This window comes from Hippocampus guttulatus, chromosome 3, assembly GCF_054856545.1.
Source record: "Hippocampus guttulatus isolate MCC_2025c chromosome 3, RoL_Hgut_1.0, whole genome shotgun sequence".
In the NCBI taxonomy this organism is placed as follows: Eukaryota; Metazoa; Chordata; class Actinopteri; order Syngnathiformes; family Syngnathidae; genus Hippocampus; species Hippocampus guttulatus.
The window spans coordinates 10,703,651-10,726,961 of NC_141263.1; the positions used below are offsets into that span (position 1 = coordinate 10,703,651).

Genomic DNA, 23,311 nt, shown 5'->3' on the forward strand with positions numbered 1-23,311 from the left:
CCATTTGTGTCCATCTCGCTCCTTCTTTTTAAACCATTTTAGCTATCTATCCATCCCTCCATTTTCTAATCCACCTATCCGCATGTGCCGGAGCCTATCCCAGCTGTCTTCGGGCAGTAGGTGGCGGACACCCTGGACCACTGGTTGCCAGCCAATCGCAGGGCACACACAGACAAAGAACCATTCGCACTCACATTCACACTCACACCTAGGGATGATTGAGAGCAGGGGTGTCAAACTCATTTTAGTCGCGGGCCAATTTGGAGTTACGTCTTCCTTCAGAGGGCTGTTATGACAGTGAAACCACAAAATTATTACTTATACACAACAAGTTAATGCATTACCGGTACTTGTTTTGAAATCAGTGAAGTCAATTATAATAGTTTGTTCAATTATTGTTCAAGTGAGTGTAAACTGGGTAATAAAATTATTGCAAAATCTAAAATAGGTTATTTATTACACTGGACAATTTGACATTTCGGTACATATTTTCACAAGTTGACACACATGATTTGCTTTAGCAGGCCACATAAAATGACCTGGTGGGCCAGATCTGGCCCCGGGCCTTGAGTTTGAGACCTGTGATTTAGAGTGTTCCATTAACCTGCCATACATGTTTTTGGAATGTGGGAGAAAACCCGAGTACCCGGTGAAAACCCACGCAGGCACTGGGAGAACATGCAAACTCCACACAAGGATGCCCATGCCGGAATCGAACCCTGCACTTCAGCACTGTGAGGCAGACGTGTTAACCAGTCGACGGACATGCTAACCAGTCGACCACCTTGCCGCCTCATTTTAGCCATCTTAACGCAAATGTAGTGCTATTTGCCAAGGCTGTGGATTTTTGTCTAATTTTGTAACTTCTAACTTCAGCTCTTAAAATATATTAAGAATATTATTTATAATTATAATAGAAATATACTGTATTATTATTAAAATATAATAATTTCTAACAAATTGTACCTTTTGCCACTCATGAAAACTTTGCTTACAAGTTCCTTGTGATTTGCTGTACTGAATCATAAAATTCATTCTAGACTCAAAAACTCAAATTTTGTAGTTTATTATTATTATTATTATTTTACCATTTAATGTCATTTATCAATTTTCTGGGGTGGAAAAGGGAGCAATTTCATGCCATATTCTTAGTTTAATAAAACAGGCATTAATGCACTCCAGTGGACCAAATTTAAATTGTGATTTCTGGCCTTGTCCTCCTTTACTTGCATTACACTGCTGAATATACAGGCATTACAAATGTCTGTATTTGGCCAAAAATGGCCACAAACAAGCTGAAAGGGCAGTAAAATCCAACAAGCAAAAATTCACTGCAGACTTGTTGTTTTGGTCTTGTGGCCACTGACTCCATAAAACAGAAGGTCTCTCTCCAGGTGTAGAGGAGCTAGCTTTTCAGAGCAGCAACCACAGTAAAAAAAATTCTAATAATAATAATCTTGGACATTTGGCTCTTCTTCATTCATCGTGTAGACCAGCCTTCCTCAACTGGCGGACCGCGATCCACGACCGGACCGCCGACCTCCTCTGTCCGGACCCTCGGCAAATTGTATAAAATAATAAATTATAAAGTGATTTTTACGTTATACATTTTATATTTTTGGACTATAATCTGCGCATTACCGCGATCGCTTGTTAAAATTATCCGTTGTATTCTTTGCGTGCACGAACAGATGTATTGCAGAGGACCGCAACAGTGCGACTGTGTGTGTATAATGTTTGACTAACTGGAGACCCTGGCTGAGCAGGGCATGTCGGCGATAACGATGCGCTGATTGGCTCCTCTGAACTGAAGGTGTGCCCATACATAAGCGTCAGCACGCGTCTATCCCAATACACACGCATTCAAAATGGATGATCGTGTCAGGAAACAGACGCATGCGCGACGTCACAGTGTGCTCACAGCTTCAGCCCAGGAGAGCCGCACACAGACAACTAGACAAGACGAATCGCGGGAGGTTTCGATTGTGTGCAGTTTTGCTCCCGTCTACCCGGGATCTTTGCAGCTATTTAACAGCGGAACACCGCAACATGGTAAATGAACATCCCAATGGCGTCCTCAAATAATATTTGCATGCCTCAGAAATTGCATTCACCTTTAGTGGAAGAACAGCACTGCACATTCCTGTGCTCCCTTGTGTCAGTATTTAAAATGGTTCTTAACTCCTCTTCTGATATAGTTTTCAGTGATTTCAGAGGGGATGTGAAAAGGGGAATTGTACAAATGAAAATAATATTTTTGTTTTCATGTTTAGTATTTATTTTGGTAAAATGAGTATTTTGTTTTGCTTTTGTTAAATTAAGGGAAAAAAGACAACTACTGTTTAACAAAGTTAAAGTAAAAATGTCTTATTTCCCTAAAAGGGCTATTTCTATTATTAAGTAGGCACAACTTAACAAAATAAAAGAGTTCCTCTGCCTCAACACAATACCTCTCATTATTTGCTGTTTACTGGCAAAGTGAATAATTGTTATGTTCATGCACCCCATTATTGGTTGGTTGTGAGGTGTGTTGATTTGTATAAGCTTGGCTTGACCATACTAAATGGGCATATAGCCCTGCTCCCCATGACCGCCGTGCATGGGACTGGACCTTGGTCTTATTAAAAAAAAAAAAAAGTGGACCTACAGCATTTCTAGTTGAGGACCACTGGTGTAGACAAAAGTACTAAAGTAAAATGTGATTCGATCTACTGAAGACCAAGTCCCCTTTGCCTTTTTAACATTCTTGGCCAACCAAGATGATTCCGATGCTTTTGTTTCTCACCAAAAGGCTCAGCCCTATGCGTGTCATTGGGCGTCTTCTTGCAGATGTAAGGCAGAGCAGACTCACAGGAAAGACTCTGCCAAAGTCCGTCAGGGCCAGAGTTGTACACTCCACATTGTCTGTTGTCCTCCAAAGGGCTGGATGGCAGCGCTGATGGAAATACAAAAGAGGAGACGCTACTTTCTTGTTGGAATGCTGAAAGGCATTTACACGTATGTTATTCTGCACCAAAATAGTTTTTCTTACGATCATTCCGCTGCTCCACTCATTCCGCATATCTCCCCCAATTTGAACCGATCCAACTTCAACATATTCACCTCATTCAGAACATCTGGGCAACTATTTTCCACATTCCCAACAATCCTCCTTTCAAACAATTTCACATTTCCCTAAAAATAATCCCCCTTAAAATGAATGGAGCTATGTTTGATTCATACTACCTTATTTCACAGCTTATTCAACCAATTTAAACCATTGCAAATTCAAACTGTTCAGCTCATTCAGGACATCTCGGTAATTATTTTTTCACATTACCCAAATTCCCAATTTCAAATTATTCCGGAGTTTCCTCCCTAACATTCAGAAATCAATGCAGACCTTTTACTTGGTATGCATTTACCCGGCCTTCTGCATTTTTCCTCCAATTCAAATCATTCCAACTATTAGACTCACATTTTACATTTCCACCCAACTCAGTACAGTGCATGATGTGCACCATATGTGAGGTATTATACACATTCAAGGTCAAAGGTGAAGTAATTTTAGAAAATCCCAAACAAAATATTTTTAGGTCACAAGTAATTACACATAATGCATTAAATACAGCATGAAAAAAAATCGATTTCATACATTTTTACAATGTAATTGTTTTCCTGAAATGAGATCCTGATGAGTGTCAAACCGGGAAGTGTCGCGAAATGTGGATGTAGGGGGACTAAATACGTCAAATGTATCTTCACTTGGGATTTTTTTATTGTGCACATTTAGGAAATTATATAAAATCGTTCTGAACATGCCCTGTATTTGGAATGTTTTAAGTTGCAAAAGTTGTACTGGTGGAAAAATGTGCACCAGGTACAAAAGCGAAAATTGTCAGTATTGCTCGTCAGCATTTGGACAATTACATGTAAATCCACCATAAAAACAGACATTACCCAATTTCATATAGACACATCAATCATACCTGTAGTGAAATTAACCAATGAGAGAGGTGCGCCATCTGACCACTGCCACCCCCAACCATCCTTCAAGTGGTTCAGCCCAATCCACACCATTGCTCCAACACTATCCAGCCGATCTAACACAAGAAAAAACATTGTAAGATCTTGACCTTCTAATCATCTACTGGAATGTTAAAATGTAGGTTGCAGAGTAATTAACGATTACCGGTAGTCTAACGTTTGCATTAGCAATGAATGAAAAGATGGAAGGAGCATTTGGGTCATTCCAGAATTGGAAATCATTCTGTGATAATTTTGGAATAAATAAAAATGTTTTTCAGGTGCCTGGCTATCTGGAACAGGGTTGCGCCAAATTCTCAATATACTACAAGAAAAATAGAATACCTTATCGGATCGTTGAGGTGGTTTATTCAAATTAGATGATGGCTTATTAATCAAATTAGATTTTGGTTTATTACCTATATTTCTTGAAAACATAACAAAAGATGATCAAATAAATAGTTCATTTTCAATTCTGGACTGACCCATCCGCTGAACATGCAAAACATAGCATAATATTTGGTGATTACGGTCAATATCTTTAAGCAGCTGCATACCTCTGATGTACCTGTGCTCTGCCAAACTGGTGATGCTCAGCAGGTTTCCACCCTGAGCCTGACATGTCAGCATCGCTTGACTCCAGGTGAGGATGGTGTACAGGTTGAACTGGTAGCATGCACGTAGTTCCTGGTTTGACTCCCAGAAATGCTCACAACTGAAATCTAGCATGCAAAGTCCATCCATCAAGCCATTATTCAAACCGCTTATCCAAAGTTTATATTAAAAATACTGTTTGAGTTTATGGAAAGCCATATGAGCATTTATTCAAAATCCTTGATATTCAGCTCAAAGTCCATGTACTAGTGATACAACTTTGATGTACCAGTATGACAACTACATATTACTACTGAAGCAAATACACACAAATACACTATGTCGAGGGTGCAGGTCACCTTTGAATCTATGATGGTGCATGATCTGCATCACTAGAAGTTGTTAGCGGTCAGCAGTATGCACTTGCAGCTTGCGATCAGAGCTGTTGCGTTATGTCTTTTACCATTATTGTTATTATTATTATTTATTATTATCGTTTGTTTCATGTACAATTCACCCATGGCATTGGCAAAGAATGGGAAACTGGAGCGTCAGGAGAAGTATTTTTAAATGGAACATGTATGCACGATATTTTCTGCGCTTAACACACGGCAAAAGTGCATTGATGCCTCCGTGTCAAGTCTCTACTAAGGTAGGCAGTCGCGGTCCCAAACACACAAAACTAGACTTGATTCGACACCAAAATGATGTTACGCCCATTTTTACGCCTAGCGCATGGGTGCCAGTCTACCAAAATAGGTCCCCTAGTGTTTTGGTATCAATGCTAGTTGCATACATATCAACTAATGCACTATTTTGACTCACTGGTAAGATATAGTGGTCCTACTTAACTCATTCACTCCCAAAGACGTTTTTAAACGTCTTTTCAGACTTGGTCCAGAATTGGCTGGTACTGAATGAGTTAACTAGTACGCACAAATTGCCCAACTAGTGTGCAGAGAAATCATGGTGTACTGGAAGGCAGTTGTCAAAAATATATTATTAGTAAAACAAAATTATAGTACTAAAAGAAGGAGAAATTTCATACAAGGACCTTCAGCTGGATATCAAGGATAGAATACAGAATAATGCTCAAACGGCTTCTCATGCAGGTGTAAGCATTTACCATGCACTGGACAGAACCCCCATTTTTCTGCCTCATCATATCTAGTGGTGGTCGAGCACCACGGAAGATGGTCTTCACGGCCCTCAGTGGTGCACTCCGAGTACCATTTGTTGTTGTATTTAAAGGGCAACGCACAGGGCATGCCATGTGCATTTCCCAACAAAGTGTGGATATCTGCAAAGACACAGTATGCAATAAACCAAGTGACAAAAGGCTCATTTGTGCTCACTGGGACATTTTTTTGTTGTTTGTTTTACCTTCATATGGATTCGAGCAGGGCCCCTCTCTTGGCGTGTTGTACCTTTTCCACTCGTAATAAGAATTTCTTTTAACCACTACTAAATTCCCAGCAACAGCCACCTTCCACCGGGATGTCCCGTACAACATATTTCCTCTGCAGCGCCACCACAGTACGGGAAGGTCCATGTCGCACTGGAATGTTCCGAGGGGCTGCGCGGGGTCAGACATGTTGAGGCCCAGGCACGTACTGGTGCCGGCGTTGAAGAGACGATGGTGGGAGACCCACTTCCACAGCATGCGGCGGGTGGGACGACTACAGTCCCGGAGCACCAGGTTGGATTGTTCCACTGTCACACAGCGCTGAAGAAGCTTGCTCTCCAGGATGAAAAGACCCTTTGCTACAGAGAAAATGGTTGACCAATTATTCTGCATGTAGAGAATTTTTTTTGTACCGAAATACATTTCAGTCTGTATTTTATCATTTTCATTATATAATAAGGAGAAGAAGATGAAGAAAAAGAAGAAGAAATGTATCTGAAGTAATTCAAGAAAAGCACATCACATTTTTACTGAAGTGAAGTCAATATTTCTACTTTAACCAAGGTATTGTTTACACAAGTACCTGAACTTCTAAGTGCCGAGAGTTATTTTTCCACCTCTAATTACTAAAATGTGTACAGTAAAAATGTATGATACAAAAATCCAGTATTATAAATTTACATTATTCAACTCAAGCACTTAATCTTGAAATAATTCAAATAAAGCATTTTCTTATTTTACTTTTGGTAAATGAGTCAGTGCTTTTGCTGTGGTATTTTTTTATACATGCTGTCAGAGTGTTTGTAGTATGTGTTTTTCCCCCTATAATTAATATACATGTGAAAATTTCTAATATAATAGTACATTATACATAAATACAAGTAAACAGATTTATTAAAGTACTTTAAAAATAACTTATGTGACTAAGATATCATTCTGTGAACTAAGTAAAAGTGCACTACTACTTTTAAACGTAAACGTGTAAAATCAGTACAGAACTTCTACTTTTACCAGTCTTTTTTGTACGTTTAGTCGTTCACTCAAGCAAAGTGCGTGCGAGCACTTTTGCTATACAATACATACATGAAAATATATGTGAACACTTGTAATGTAATATACATTCGATGAATAAATATTAAGAGTAATTACACTATTTTCAAATTAACTTGTGTGCCAAAATTAATCTCTCGAACTAATGACATAAAATTTGAGTACTTTGGGTACTTTTACTTAAACGATTTGAATCACTACTTCGACTTTTACCAGAGTATTCTTGTACAGGTATCTGTACTTCTAGTCAAGTACAGCGTGCGAGTACTTTGCCACCTCAGATCAGATGTCAATCACTTCTCACGTTCGACGTCCCGTTGCGTACTATAGTCATATAGTCTCCACCATTACATATTTACGACATTAATGGCTGCAAAGATGTTTTGTTTTGTTTGTTTTCCAGGGCCAGGAATGTAACTTACTGTAAAACTCGGCGAGCTCATCTTGCTCGAGAATCTCGCCGTTGTCCTCCTCCTCCGGGGCGGAACACGCACAAATCTTCAGCAACAATAAAGTTACATATATAACCGTCACCACGTCCACGCAGCGGAACATCCGTGAGAACATTTCGACGGCGGGTTGCAAGGTCCAATATGGCTAAACATTCCGAGAGGCCAGTTCTGGAAGTCAGGAACTCGTTGTACGGAGGTCGTCGTCGTTTTCCCCCCACTCACTCGCACTTAAAGTTCAGCAGAGGACTAACTAGTTTTTAGTGGTGGGCTACAACGTCACGTCCGACGGAGAAAACCAAAGATGAGTGGATGCATTGATGGATGAGTTTATGATAGATAAATAGACAGACAGACAACATGAGAGAAAAATAAAGAAAGACATTTTGGACATTTTCACTGAGGGATTTAGACACACGCTGTGTGTTATGAGTTATTTTGAGGGAACAGTAAATTGAAAGCCACCCAAGCTGCACACTAACTGCTTAACATCAAAGTGTCATTTCTTCAGTGTTGTCAAGTCATGAAAATATGAATACCTGTATATAATATACAATGCTATAATGCTTACAAAAACGAGTGTACTTACTTTTGTGAGACTGTCAAGTAGATGCAATAAAACTTGTGCCACACCATTCCATTTTATTATGAACATTTTAAGGCTCAGCCTTACTTTACAATAAAAGAAAAAAACATTTTAAAACCATAAACTTAACATTTACATTCATCGGATGAAAACGAGGAGAACAGTTGCTTTTTCAGTAGTCGACCACTCAAATATTTTAGTGTTCTCTCCCAGCTGTGTGTTGCCATGTTGAAGCTTGTAGGTTCTGGCAACAGACAGTCGAGATCAGTGTGTTAGTCAGTGTGCATTTGCACCTGCAGGCAAACTGCAGTTAAACAGCAGCAAATGTATGACACAGAGTTACGTCTGTTCACAGAGATGTCAGTTTTCTGTCTTACAACTCTGAACCAATTCAGAGCTTCATGCAAGAGTACAAAGAAACGAACAATGTCGAGAAATCACTTTCCTGTTGTAACACATGCGCGCGCGCCCCCCCCCCCCCCCACACACACACAGGCACACACATTAACACACAAACAAAGACTAAGTGCACTCAGATGCTGGTTGGCATTGCCTCCAGCTCATCCTCAGTAGTGATTCATTGTAATCATCTTCTCCCGCTCTCTGTTCTTATAGGTAACATTTTTAAATGTAGATGTAGAGCTCCTGAACAGTGGGTTGGTCCCCTAAGCAGAAACACAAAAAACACACGGCACTCATATTGGGGTCAAATGAACATGCCGCATTATTCACCATTGTGGGACATCTCTGTTGTTTTGACACTATCAAAACCCCTTTTCTATATTCTGATAAATCATTCTGCAGCGGAGAGTTAGGGCTGCAGAAACGGTCATTGGAAATATATATTACATTTGCATTACAGTACGTACTTGCTTTTTCTTGACATGCTGAAGAAACTATAGATTAGCATCCTTGAAAGTGGAAAAAAATGTTGCGGAAATACAAAATGAGTGGTACATCCATTGCGGAATCTTACCGACTGCCACTTTGCCTTTGCCATCTCAGCCTCAAACCTGGCCACCTCTTTCCCATCGTGAACTGACACCAGCACTTTCCAAACAGCCAGCAGGATCAGTCCAATGCACACAATGGAAAGTGAGACGCCCAGGATGATCATGAGGATGTTGGGAGGTTGGGGACAACCTAGGACACATGATCACATTTAACATTGTAGACATTTTTTTTTTAAATGTCTGTGTGACAAATGTGTGACACATTGAAATCTGAGGCTGGATGTAAATCACGAAGCATAGAGTTTTCCTGAGACTTGTGAAATCCCATAGAAATCAATTTGGAAAATATTGCACAGGCTTTAAATCTGAAAATCACATGTGCACTGTTTTCGTCGAACAGGTTCCACTTTGAGAGTGCATGTATTTTTTTTCTTCTGCCTAAATGAATCCATCCATCCATTTTCTGATCCGTTTATCCTCACAAAGGTCGCAGGGGGTGCTGGAGCCTATCCCAGCTGTCTTCGGGCAGTAGGCGGGGGACACCCTGAATTGGTAGCCAGCCAATCGCAGGGCACACATAGACGAACAACCATCCGCAATCACATTCACACCTAGGGACAATTTAGTGTGTTCAATCAGCCTGCCATGCATGTTCTTGGAATGTGGGAGGAAACCGGAGTACCCGGAGAAAACCCACGCAGGCACGGGGAGAACTTGTAAACTCCACACAGGAAGGCCCATGCCGGAATCGAACCCTGCACCTCTGCACTGTGAGGCAGACGCGCTAACCAGTCAACAACCGGGCCGCCTAAACAAATCCAATAAAATTAATTCAATCAGAATATTGTGCTTATGACTGAAAGCAAGTATGGAGGCCCATCAATAGAAAAGCAGGTGTGACTGCCGTTCTTGTTTCGCGGGTGAGTCATTTAAATGTATTTTCAAATTGGTACTGTACTAAATCTTATATTGCTGTAATTTAGCATTGTGGACCAACATCAGCACAACACCACCAGCTTGCAAATTCAAAAAGTTAAAAAAAAACCCTGCTCATTCATTTATACGGTCATTGATTAAAATGATCGGACAAAACCCTGCCATACTTAACAAAAGTAAATAACAATGGTTGCATCATCTTCCCAAACGCTTGTAAAAAAAAAAACAATGGACAGAAATGAATCTGCACGCCAAAAACCTTCGTGCCTTACCAGTTCCTTCTGCACTTGAAGCATTGTAGGTGGTTTTTTTTTTAACAAAACAGGCTTACTCAAATGTATGTAATGTAACTATTGTCACTCATTATTGTCTAAAAAAACATCCAGACTTTCAATTTTGAGGCAGCACAATACCAAACGAAATGATGGACAGGCGGAATTTTACGACACTACTCAGACAGAGCCCAAGACTGTTAATGGATTTGTTCTACACATGAAGTTATTTTGAACACTTTAAACTTATTAATAATGTGTCAAATTAACAGATGAGGTAGGGACATTTGGTAAAAAATCAGAAATTAACCATATTTGAAATATGAGATTCTGGCCAACAGCCACAATAAGTACAATCACCATCATGCATGTTAATATACATACATTGTTTATAGTGTTAACCATCTATACTCATCCATCCATCCATCGACTCTGCATACTTTGTTGTCCATCTTACCGTACATGTGGGGATTGTAGACTGTCATTGTGTCCCCTCCAAACACACTAAACGAGATCCAGCACTCATTTTCAGAGATCAACGTGCATTGCATAAAGGCGCTCTTGTCTACTTCTGAAAGGAAATTGGAACATATATATAATGAACCCACCAATGAATTGTATATCATCTTCCCTCTCAGTACTGAGGCGAGAATGTAAAAGGATATGCTTGACTCTGTTGTGCTGTCATTGTGATTTCTATATCAAAGACGACAATCTGTGTGTGTGTGTGTGTGTGTGTGTGTGTGTGCGTGTATGTGTGTGGTCTGTGTTATTGTGTTTCACATTTGAAAAATCCTCTTTGATGATGAGATCTCACTCTCAGCTTGCACAAGTATAGCGTGTTTAAAATAATCTCTTCTTTAAAGGAAGCCACGCTCCATCGGTTGTTCACATGCACCACAATAGCAAGGCCTGTTTAACAAGGTAAAGAATACGTTCGCCATTGTCAGACACTGTCTGAAAGGACATGGCTCACGATCTAATAGAGCAGTGGTTCCTCAACTTTTTATGCCAAGTACCCTCTAGAAAAATACTTTGTATTCCAAGTAACACTGTCTTGACTAACACTACAATACAGTGTCATAGTAGGCCGAAGTGTTCATTCCAAATGTGCCTGAGTTTTTAGCCCTAAAATGGAGTGCCAAGATTGTTCCTTTATGCAGAAATATATTAAAGTACTGTAGCAGAAAAAAAACTAGTAATACACAGTTGTTCTACATGTGCACCTTAGTCATTCTACTACTGTGTTAAATTGGACATGATTTTAAAGGGGAAATCAACCCCCAAAAAATCTTTACAAGAATACAGGTATGTTCGATGTGCCTTCACAAGTCTAAAGACTGCATTCTGATTCATAATGCGTTTGAGGAATCCGAGTTAAACAGCAAAATCCACCCGTTTATATCCATCTCAGAGGGTGGCCATTTTAACACTTGTTCTCGGCTGAAAATGACCTCACAGGTAATGATCAATCACGGCTAACCTGTTTTCTGAAGGTGAGCCATTATTGGTTGTTTCCTGAGCCCTTAGCAACTGTGATGCTATTTTCAGTTGACGGCAAGTGGCAAAAGTGGATGCCCCGTAAATTGGACATAAATGGGTGGATTTGACTGCTGAACTCGTATTCCACAGAGGCAATACTAATCAGAATACTAGAACATATTCCCTTAAAGAACATTTTTGTGTTGACTTCCTCTTTAGGCTGGATATCAAAAATATCAAATCAATGCTCACATGGATTTTCATATGAGCAGGCACTCAAGAGAACAATCTATTTGATTACACACAGGCAAAAAGTCTGTACTGCGTCCCATTATAAAATAATATAAAATAAGAGGTGCAATGCTGGTGTGGTTCAAGAACGATCATTTCTGAGTAATGTACCTGCTGTTGTGTTGATGTAAATGTTGGGGAGACTGCAGTTTAGCTCACACAACTCAGCATTCTCTTTTGCTTGCAGATGGCACTCCACACATGTCCTGGGATGAAATAAAAAGCCCATCACAGATTCCAATTGTCTAAAGAAGTAGAAGTCGCCATTTTCCAAAGTCCACCCCTATCCCCTTTAACTGAGCTATCATATGGCTGCAGAGGCAACAGCTACTTTACAATAGCGAAAGAAAATCCTTCAGTGCCGTGTTGAAGACATTAGTTGCCTTTTGATGTCACCTGCAGGGTGATGGTGATGATGACATGTGAACAAGGACACTAAAACCTGATATGCTACTCAGGACAGAAGACAGATCAGACTGATTGTGTGGTATAAGGATACAACACCTAACACATTTAACCCTTACATGCTGTTCTTTTCCCATGGATTCACATTCAGTATGTACGAGATCACTTTTGACTCGGGCCAAGAATATCCTGATATTGAATGAATTTATTAAATTATGAACTGCAGATCAGCCTGAAAAAAATAAATGGATTATTAATCTTAAAGAACAATGGGAATGTGTTTTACACCACTTATTCTGAATTAAAAATATCCACTATCAAATAACGTGAAGTCCGATTTAAACTAAGATGTGAAAAAATAACAGCCATGGGAATTATGGTTCTCACTCTATTTCGAGATCCGAAGAGCATCAGGCGCATGTTCGGTGGCAACCTGTGCAAATGTGGCGGGACCACAGGCAGTTCTCAGGACTGTTTCAAATTCCCTGAAGAAGATCATCACTAGTAGTATAAAAATATGTACATACAGTACATGACATGAACTTTGCAGTCCCTATTTTCATGCGCAAGTCTTGTGCAAACTACAATCTAACTGTCCGCATGAGTTATGTTGTATTTCTTTTGGTATTTTCATAGATGCGTGTAGATGGAAATGGGTGGTTGCGCTGTTGTGGGAGTGAACATAGAACACAGGGGAGGCGCAAGGTACAAATGGAGGAGGCGTTATGGACTCGCTGACGACAGGCACAAGTACATTTATAAGGAACTGCAGGAAGATCTCCACTTGCGGATGATGGATAATTGGCCGCTGTGAAATGGGCACTGCCTTGTGTGTCTATGTGTGACAATCTGCTTTTAGCTGCTCCAATGTCTTGTCTATTTTCTGTCACCAACTTGTCAGGTGCGTCGGAGATGTAACAGAAAAGCCCAGAAAGGCACACAGCGGTCTGCCAAATTCCCAAACACCATAAACTAGACTTGCTTTAGCATGAAAATGAAGATGTGACAGTTTTTATCAGCGCGCACATGCACCTGTCTACGAAAATAGAGCCCACACTGGTAAATATAAAATCCATTTGAATTTAGACAAAGGTCAAATTTGATCCAGAACAGCACCTGCATAAAATAATGGCATTTAAAATAATTTCATTGTTGTGAATTTTGGGTATGTTTAAAAAAAAAAGTTATCCAATTTGAAGTTGAAAGAATTACTTTTAGGTGTGTTTGGTTTGCTGTCAAATGTCAAGACACGTTAGCCTTTTCTTTTTATTACTGTCAAATGTCAAAACGTCTGAAAAACAAAACAAAAGATTTTTATTTATTAATTTTTTAAGGCCCACATTTATCAATGTCGAATTGCAAAGGCACAGGCAACAAAGAAAAAGCCACACATCAAATCCTAATAATTGACCTCTCACAGGATGTTCTCTCTCTCTCACCTTGCAACGGAACAGGCATCGCCACATGTGGGGCACTTCTCACACAAGTCCCCCGACGCTCCCGATACCAAGCAGACACAGTGGCCGCACTCGCACTTGCCCCTGCCGCTGCACAGGACTCCTTCTTCGGAAAGGCACGCATCACTGCTGCTGCTGCAGTTACAGTACTCTCCTGTCCAGCCACTTTGGCAGTGGCATTCCCCACAGTCACACACCCCGTGGCCTAAAACACAAACACGCTAATGTGAAAAGGCTCACCACAGAACCACATGAATAATCCCATAAAATGATTCGACAGAAATTGCTCACCTCCACAGAGCTCGCCACGGAAGCGAACACATGAGTAGTTGTCACACTCGCAGTAAGGCCCGTAGATGTGACCAAAGTTGGACGTGTCACATACGCACTCTCCGCAGTAGCATTGCCCCTGACCGCTGCATATGTCGCTCTCATTGTTTGCCACGCAGTTGCTCAACAATGCGCTTTCCTCATTGCATTCGCACTCCGCTCCCGAGAAACCCGGCTGACACTCGCACACGCCACAGTGGAAAGTCCCCTGGCCCTCCGTGCACTGGCTGCTGTTGTCGGCTTCGGGAGGCCGCCCACACTCGCAGGAGCACAGAGATTCCAATTCTATTTCCAAAGTGTCCTGGAGGCCCACTGGCTTTAAGGAGAAGCGTCGGCTTCCAGACAGGCATCCTGGAAGCTCCACCGACACATTGAACACCACCTAAGAGAGACGAGCGGGGAGGAGATGATAGTTACAGGAGACTAGGGTTGTCCCCGAGAGCACTTATCCATCCCGTTTTAGATGTCTCCCTCCTTCAAATCACTTCATTCAAATGATCAGGATTGTAATCAGACTTCTGCAAAGCTCGATGATCAGCTGATCTTTTGAATCAGGTGTGTTGGAGGAGGAAGACATCTAAAACAGGCCAGATTGGGGCTCTCGAGGAACAGACTCCGCCACCCCTGCAATAGGCAGATAGAATGACAGAGAGATAGAGAAAATGGATCCAAGGATGATAGGAGACGAAGAGAAAATGGAGGGATGATGGACGGCGACAAGAATAGACACCAACAGACAGACAGTGAAAATGTCGATAGATAGAAACAAAGACACAGGTAGCTGGCTAAACAAACAGACAGACAGACAGATGGACAGATAAAGAGATAGAGAGAGAGAAATACATTAAGTGTGAGCACAACTGACCATCTCTCCAGGTTTGACATGAGAACAGTGTTTGAGTCCCGGAAGGACTGTGCCATTTGGACAAATAGCTGAGAAGGACATTCGGAGCTCTTCGGTGTCTCCAAGGACTTCCAGTTCGATCTCTGATCGCAGGTCCTGCAAACCAGCATGAGCACAACGTCTTTTTCAAAGAAACATCTCGGAAGAATCGCCACAAGGAAATCTGTCATCATATCATTCAGCGGACTTTCAAGGTATTTTAAGGTCAATTCTACTTTGTGGTGACCTGTAATGTGCAACGCCTCCTGTCTTTATCCCCTCTAAAGGATGAGTCACCACGCCAGGTGTGCTGGGCTGTAAAAATAACCTGAGGAAAGACTGATGCCTCACCTGAGCAGAAGGAAAGGCCTCGTTTGACAAATGAACACTGTGACACACTGTCTGGGTACTTAACGGCCTAATTGTGTTATTTGTACGCCTGCAGTGTTTTTGAGTTGCTTAGGTAGACAAAGGCGACGACATTGATTATATAAAATCAATTTATAATGGAAAGCCATGTAAGCAATTACTCCGTATCCTTACCGTCCAGTTTAAGGTCCATGTACTCGTAGGTTCTTTGTGCTCCCAAGTAAAACAATTCGGCACTGTAGTAGAATGACAACAGCAAACTCGCAGGACAACTGTGTCAAACTAGTAATGCTTTATCCACTACAAATGCCACTATAAGTAATCCATACTAGTAAACTACTATGTTGGACTAGTAACGCTAACAGGCCCAACTAGAAGGTGTAGTTCATACACTAGTAGCCTCCTTTGCTTCAACCTAACAACAAAATGCCCAAGCAACAAAAAAGTAGTTTTGCCTAACATGGAAATATAATTGTCTTACTCCTAATATGTCAAGATTGTCCTAATAGTGTCAAAATCTCATAAAAGGATGGAAGGCAGGAGTGAGGAAAAAAAAAACATTAATAGTGAGGACAAAGGGAATTAGAACCTTTAAAAAAAAGCCATTTGAACATTTATTCAGTATCCTTCATATTCGTACACTCGTTGTCCTCACAAGAGGACAACTTTGGCATACTCATAGAACTACATCCTTCTAGTGATGCAAAACTGTGCTCTAGTATAACATTCTACTAGTTGACGTAAAATTCTCATCAAATTCTCTTGTACACATGACAAATTTTGGTAGTTCAAATCTACTTCATTGTTAGTAGTACTTGTAACACACAAATGTCAACTTTTTGCAGTAACATGCAGTTGTCTTACTAGTATAACAAAGTTATCCTACTCATGTGCAAAAACATCATTCAGTAGTGGAGAAAAATATGGTTCTTCTACAAGAGTGCACCCGAATTATTCTACTCGTGTGCATTGAATTGTCCTCACCCTGAGAACAAAGAGCATATTAGTACATGGACCTTAAACCTGATACAAAGCACATGGAATAAAAGCTCAAACTGCTTGCCAAGATTATGTGTATACATAAACCACCACAATTAGAACGTCTCCACTTCTTGGTCACGCTTTAGTTAGCAGACAGACTAGAATTGTGCCCAAATCACGGAACTGTCACTGAATGATGGGAAGTTTGCCATTGCGAGCTGGATACGCACAAAAGCACAACGAGGAAGTACAAGTTGCCGAGAAAAAATGAGTAAGACACAAACACATCAAACAGCTTGGACAAGACAAGACTTGCAGTGGAACATGCTGACGCAAATTCCCGGGAGGTGTAAGGAAGCGTAATAGGAGAAAGAATGAAAGAGGGATTTTAAGAAAAACGCCTAGGAAAGTTCTTCCACCCATGAGCTTTTTCTTCACACTCACTTTGTATGCCGTTAGAATCAGTTCGAGGATGTTGCGAGAATCCATGGCCACGACTCCTACGGTGGCACCGGGTATCAGATTTGCATAGTTCTATGACAGTGGGAAAAAGCAGCAGATGCATTCATGCAAATAGCGAGGCTGGCATCTTTAGTACAGTGAACCGGGACGCTACATCGGCATTCATCTTTTGTGTTCTTCCTGTATCATGATGCGTAAAGCAATCGTTATCATTTTACACATGCTGTTTGTATGTCTTGCTGCTCCAAGTATGTGAAGAGCGGCAGCTAATTACAAATAGGCCATTGTATTGCGTTCACATCGTGTATTAGCCTTAAGATAGCGAACCTTTATATTCCACAGAATAAATAAATGGTGGTTCACCGTACTTGGATAACGTGAATCCTTTAAGGACCTTACTTCATAGTTCAGCTTCTGGTTTTCCGTCACAGCAAATATCAGTAAGATATTGTTTTCCACTACTTTATCAATCAACTGGCCCAGAGTTGGATACTCCTAAGGAGAAAAATACAAAGCATGAAGAGCAGGGGTAATTGGTTGCCGTGGAGAGTTCGGCGTGAGCAAAATGAAAACGAATGGGGTCAGAACCTGCTCTGTGGACATGGAGTATTCATTGTTGGTGTCCAGGTGACACTGGCCATCGTTGGGAATCACAATGCCGGCCATTTTGCTGTCCATCCCAAAGTGTGAGTCAGCATCACTGACAAACACCAGCAAACGCATGGAATCATTCCTCCAACCTATTCTGTCCTATTAGGAAAACAACGTTGCTCTTGCTTTTACTTTTGTCATCTCATACCTCACTCTTCTTCTGTCTGAGCTGAAATGTCGCCCTTACCCCGCAAACAGCTGCCTGCATGACGGCATCGAAGCCACACTCTGGAACGTCAATGTTTGCAGACACGTGCTGCATCGAGACCATTTCGTTGAACTTGACCGTGTTGCTCGTAAGGGACAAGACGTGTTTGTAGCCAAACGTCGGCAAGCAGGTCGCATCTGCACTCCTGTAACAAAAATAAAGGCACCGCAAAAACATTTCAAAAATGATCTCCAGAGATTCAGCTCAGTTTGTACATGTTACATGTTGAGTAATATGTCACAGTCTGATGGTTTCAATCTGCAAAAAAAAAAAAAAATCACCAATCTGAAAACGTGTCCCGTTTGTTGGTGGGGGTTTTTTTGAGACAGTCGCAAATTCTGGCATGTGTGGCAATAAGTACCACAATACTTTCAAGTGGCAGAAGAGTGATTGACGCCTGCTATGACCTGAAATGAAACAATGACAAAAACTTGTGATTGGGCTCGTGCCACTAGATATACACCGAAAGGTTCACTTTTTTTTTTCATTTTCCTTTAAAAAAGTCCAAATTCATCCAACGGAACCGGCAGATGAAGAAGATGGATCGAGTGGATGTCGTAAATAGATGTGCTGAGATTCTCGCAAGACTGCCTAGTTGGCGTAGTGGCAACTTCTCAGGGGACCGACTTGGAGCCAAACCAAACTCCATCATCAAGTTGGTGGAAGGCATTTTCTCATAGCAATGTATATTTAGCAAAACAATGGTTGATAGTAAACGACAGTGTGCCTCGCCATTTCACCATCAAAAGAGCATGTGCGCCATTAACTCATTCACTCCCAAAGACTTTCAGACTTGGTCCAGAATTGGCTGGTACTGAATGAGTTAATCAGAGGAACAGAAAAGTAAATTAGCCGGTCCATTCTTATTCATTATGTCTGAATTTTTTCACTTCCAAACAATTTACCTTACGTAACATCTTCTTTTTCACTAACACTTCACACATTCAAAATACAGCTCAAATAACCATTTAAGTCATTTACTCCGTTTCCTCAAATGCTCTGCCTTGGTCAAATGACATGTAAGGGTTTGTTTACCAATAGTGCCATTGAGGAGCCTCCGACTTTTGCCACCTTGAAGTACATGTGAAATGCTTTCTAAAAGAGAAGCTCTGAGAAGCATTCTTAGAACAACCACTAGAAACGCTACTTTTGCAGTATGGCTATTGCTCTTCTTTCAAGAACATGAAGTCAACTTGAAGCTCATCCAGGTCCCCTAGATCAGATTGAAGTCAATTTAACTAATACTGTGGCGATGTAGAAGGAGAATTGGCCGCCTCTGTGATACCTGCAAGGGTTGGCGAGCTCCTCTTCTGTAATCTTGATGAAGGGCAGAACTGGTTTCTCCACAAAAGAACCAAAGCCCATGCGAAATTTACTGGTAAGGTTGGCCATCTCCTTGGACAGGGTAGAGCCAAGGTCCTTGATCATGTTGAGATCATCAAACATGGACGCTGACAAGTCCATCAGGTAGTAGAGGTCCACAGGGTAGTCTTCAGTGTGTTGGATTTTCACCTGGAAAGTCACCTGACTGCCTGTTCAAAAATAAAGCCAATGTGCTTCATGGAGATCCTGAAAAGAGATGTCTCTGAATATGAAAATGGCATACCAGGTCGTAGTTTGAGTGCCATTTTCTGTGGGGAGATCTGTGTGAGGTTCAGGTTGCCACTCTTCTTCCCGAGTGGTTGATTCTGGAGGATTTCTCCCTTAGAAATGGGAAACTCCAATAGGCTCTCAGCACATCCTTTTTCCAACAAGTGCTCCGGTGTGTCACATCTTTCACTGACTGACAACCAGTCGGTGAAATTCTGAGAAGAAGAAAATGTACATCATGTCACGATGAAAAAAAAAATCACAGATGTTGAATGTGTTCTGAGGTTGAGGATGCTGCTGCTTACCTCCTGTGTACACCAGGCACAATGTGGACCAAGCTGGAGACATAGATCACACGTTGCAGCGCTATCAGCTGAACATGAACCTACAAAACACACACACACACACAAACTTTTTTTTTTGGTACACATGTTTGTGTATGTGCGTACATGTGCGCGTGTGTTATGCTATTCGTGCTGATTGAAGATGTCTTCTTTTTTAATCATTTAAAAGGTCAGTCGTTTTGGATGGCTGTGATTACAGAATCACCGCTGGCTCCCGAGCTGCTAGTCTAGCCTTGCAAGGTTAGCAGCACAACACCGGCAACAAATAACCACCCAGGGTTGACTGACACCAAACAACCAAACTGTCGATGGATCTTCACTATAAATCTCTTCAACAACTTGAATCATCCAAGCCCCCCGCTTGTAACTACTTGCACTGAAATGACGAATAGACACCACTACCACTATGCTTAAGAGCAATCAAGGCTTTGAACTACAACCTTCTTGTATGCTAAGATTGTATGTGTGGCTTGCTGCATGTGTTTAGAGTTGCACTTGTATGAAGGCTTATGCGACAACATCTTTGCTAATTTCCATGAACGCATCTTTGCCATTTCACATAATACTGTTTGTAACCATTATGCTAGTGTACTTAGATAAATTGGGTTGAACATTTGGGGGTTTAAATATAAGATGCGAAATTCTATTTTGTTTTGTGTTTTGCAATAACTTTCAAGTGAGAGAGAAAAATAAACCGCTTGAAACAAACATGCTTCGGCGATAGTGAATGACAGTCTTCCGGGATATTAAAATACAAATGTGTTTTAATTCATGTTACAATAGTTTGAGATTTGTATTTTGTTTTGATTTGATTTTTGTTTTAATTCGTTTTTAGAGCAAGTTTTAGTTTAGAGTTTATTAGTTTTATAATTAGAAGTATTTTTTACATGTCATATTTGTTGAGTGCAACATAAAAAAGGTCACTAAGCATCATGTAAAAGTAAATTCCTATTCTGAAAAATGGCCTTTGTTCTTCTGTAGTTATGGATGTACAACAACACCAAAATAAATACATTTAAAATGAACCCCAAAAGCTCATGTATGATATTGAGCGACAAAAAAAAGAAAAAAGCATTTTCATGTTTATTTAAAAAAATTTTTTTCAATTTTAGTTTTTTCGTTAGTTTTTATTGACTTTAATAACCTTGGTTTTAATAATTTTTTAAATATAAAATGTGAATGTTTCTGGTGCATGTGAGAGGGATAAAACTATCAAAAAAATGTTTTCGATGGGATATTGAAACTGCAGATGTTCACCTATCACGGGAGCATCTCGAAGTATCCCCGCGATAAACGGCGCTGACGGTCTAACGTTGCTTTTACTACGGCCAGGTGTAATAAATTACAAAACAGGCTATACGATTGAGGGAGCAAACAAGAGGATAGTCGTTATCTCGTATCACACATGCGCTTTTTGTTTACACTACACACTCAGAATACACACAAGAATACACTCTTGTAGTGTGCTCACCCTCCACGGTGGTGATCCAGCAGCGGAGAATCAGGCCCAGTAGGAGAAGCCCCATTTAGTAAGTCCGTGACGTGACTTCAACTTGTCTCATATTTACACGCGTGAAAGGCGTCCAGCAGCCTCGTTCTGTGCGCTTCTCCAACTAAGGTGGTGCGGAGGAGGAGACGCGCCGCCGTGCACTTTTACCTGGCAAAAGAGGAGGGGGGAAGACAAGAGGAGGAGGAAGAGGAGGTGATTCCCGGCCTCACCTGGGCTGCTTTTGTATTGACTTCCGTAGACTTCTAACGCGTCAACATCTACATGCTGTGCACGCTAATTGAGGAAGCTTTAGAAAATGATGAGGAAGCTTGCACGCTGTCAAAAAGTCCATCATGCACACAGCATTAGAGAAGGGATTTCATTGTGGTCGCGGGCCACATTACTTCAGAAAGTCACTAGGACGGTAAAAAGTCATGTAGGCTATCATTTCATCAAGTTATTTACTTGCATTTCATTGTTTTTGGATATATTTTTAAACAAGAGGTAGACTTTGGGATGAGATATGCATGGGGAATAGTAGCAACCAAATATTTCACTAATTTGTGTGAAGAAGGGAATGGAGATTTTTTTTTCTCTCCTAAATACACGTAAAAAGCGAAGACAAAATGCAATATTTGGTACAGATTTCTGCTCATACAAAAATAGTCATGGTAACTTGCATGCATGCACAAACACATCACTTCAGTGCAAAGTTACACTCACCAAGCACAACATTAGGAACATCTTAACAGTCTTACTCCATCCAATAGAAGAGCACATGTATAAAAATGCCTTCACAGAGTTGATGGTCACTTGAAATTGAAAATAAGAGATTAAAAGTAATTCTAGTGTCATGTACAGTATGTGAAGTACTAGTGCTCAGTAGTAGGAGCAATGAACTTTGACAAAAGGTAGACAGGCCACACCATTTGTAAATAACGCCTTTCTTTCCTTATTGCTTAACAAACGATTAATCATTAACAGCACCAACGACCTGAATATGAATCATAGCCTCGCCAGCCATTTGTCAGGCTTCACTTTTAACTTCCCTTGAAAACAAACCAGCTCCACCAATGAGGAGGTGTTGAACTATAAACACCTGCAGGGCAAATATCAGCGCTTTTCTTTACTCGGAGGAATCTGCATTCAGCACCACGCCCATGTCAATCTCTTTGGGGGAGTCCCATCCATCTGTCACCCCACAATCCGATCCCATACCACACAGCCCACCATACCAGTACGACTCAGTAGGGAAAGACACTTGGGAATCTATTTCATATCTTAGATATGCAGTTTAAGGTCCATATACTAGTACCGTATACACTTTGTTCTCACTAATTTTTGTCCTCAATGAGCATACTAGTAGAATAACTACAGTACTAGCCAGGCAAAACTGAGCACTAGCTGGCTACTGCTATCTATGCTAGTCATCGTTAGATCAAACTAGTAGTACATAGTTGTCAACAAATTCAGAGTTTTGCCTCATTAGGAACATGTGATTGTCCTATTAGTATGCCAAAGTTGTCCCAGTGAGGATAAGAAGTGTACGAGTACACGGGTATCAAGGATATAAAAGGCGTGTGAACAATTGATATTATGAATTGATTCAATATCAAGAATATCACATGAATGCTCAAACGGATTAGATGTCGTTGATATCCAGTTTAAGGTCCATATAGTCGTTAACTCCTCACTAGTAAGATGATTCAGCGCCCTGGTAGAATAACTAGAGCACACTAGTGGCATTAATGTGTTTTAGTAATATTTTTCCCCAAAAATGTTTCAGCGACTTTCCATTAAGGTCCATGTACTAATAGGTTCTCTGTTCTCACCACTGGTAGTAACATTTGTGTGCAATAGTAGGACAACTACATGTAAATCATTAGGCAAAACTGTGCAACAGCTGTGTGCTACTAGTATAATTAGTGACGTGATAAGATTCAGCTAGTGAACATAATTTTGCTGAAGTTTTAGCATTAGTGTTATGCAGATGTCAACCAGTGCAAAATCTTGCCTCATTACAGCAGTAAGTTGTAATTGTCCTACGAGTGTACAGAAATGTCATCATGCTCTATTTTGACTCCACCTTGCCACCCTTGAAACGTCAGTGTGTGAAATT

The 23,311-nt window shown here is 40.7% G+C and overlaps 2 protein-coding genes across 2 annotated transcripts in view; both read right to left on the bottom strand.

Moving 5' to 3' along the window:
• pla2r1 (phospholipase A2 receptor 1) overlaps positions 1–7,712 on the bottom strand; it is a 28,336-nt gene extending 20,624 nt beyond the window's left edge. Inside the window, exons 1-6 of the mRNA XM_086107217.1 lie at positions 7,477–7,712; positions 5,983–6,363; positions 5,726–5,899; positions 4,563–4,727; positions 3,969–4,082; positions 2,786–2,935 (exon numbers count right to left, since the gene is read on the bottom strand). Coding sequence (XP_085963343.1) covers positions 2,786–2,935; positions 3,969–4,082; positions 4,563–4,727; positions 5,726–5,899; positions 5,983–6,363; positions 7,477–7,621 — 1,129 coding nt within the window. The 5' untranslated portion in view covers positions 7,622–7,712. The remainder of the gene's footprint in view (positions 1–2,785; positions 2,936–3,968; positions 4,083–4,562; positions 4,728–5,725; positions 5,900–5,982; positions 6,364–7,476) is intronic.
• A 413-nt stretch (positions 7,713–8,125) lies between these two features.
• On the bottom strand, positions 8,126–21,355 carry itgb6 (integrin, beta 6). Its single transcript, XM_086106953.1, has 15 exons — positions 21,175–21,355; positions 19,665–19,744; positions 19,376–19,574; positions 19,055–19,301; positions 17,749–17,914; positions 17,499–17,660; positions 17,310–17,405; positions 16,893–16,982; positions 15,081–15,215; positions 14,177–14,597; positions 13,868–14,090; positions 12,135–12,229; positions 10,708–10,821; positions 9,066–9,232; positions 8,126–8,754 (listed from the first exon to the last, which is right to left on the bottom strand). Exons 1-15 carry the CDS (start codon positions 21,227–21,229, stop codon positions 8,656–8,658), a joined length of 2,349 nt encoding a protein of 782 aa, XP_085963079.1. The 5' UTR covers positions 21,230–21,355; the 3' UTR covers positions 8,126–8,655.
• Positions 21,356–23,311: the final 1,956 nt, after the last annotated feature.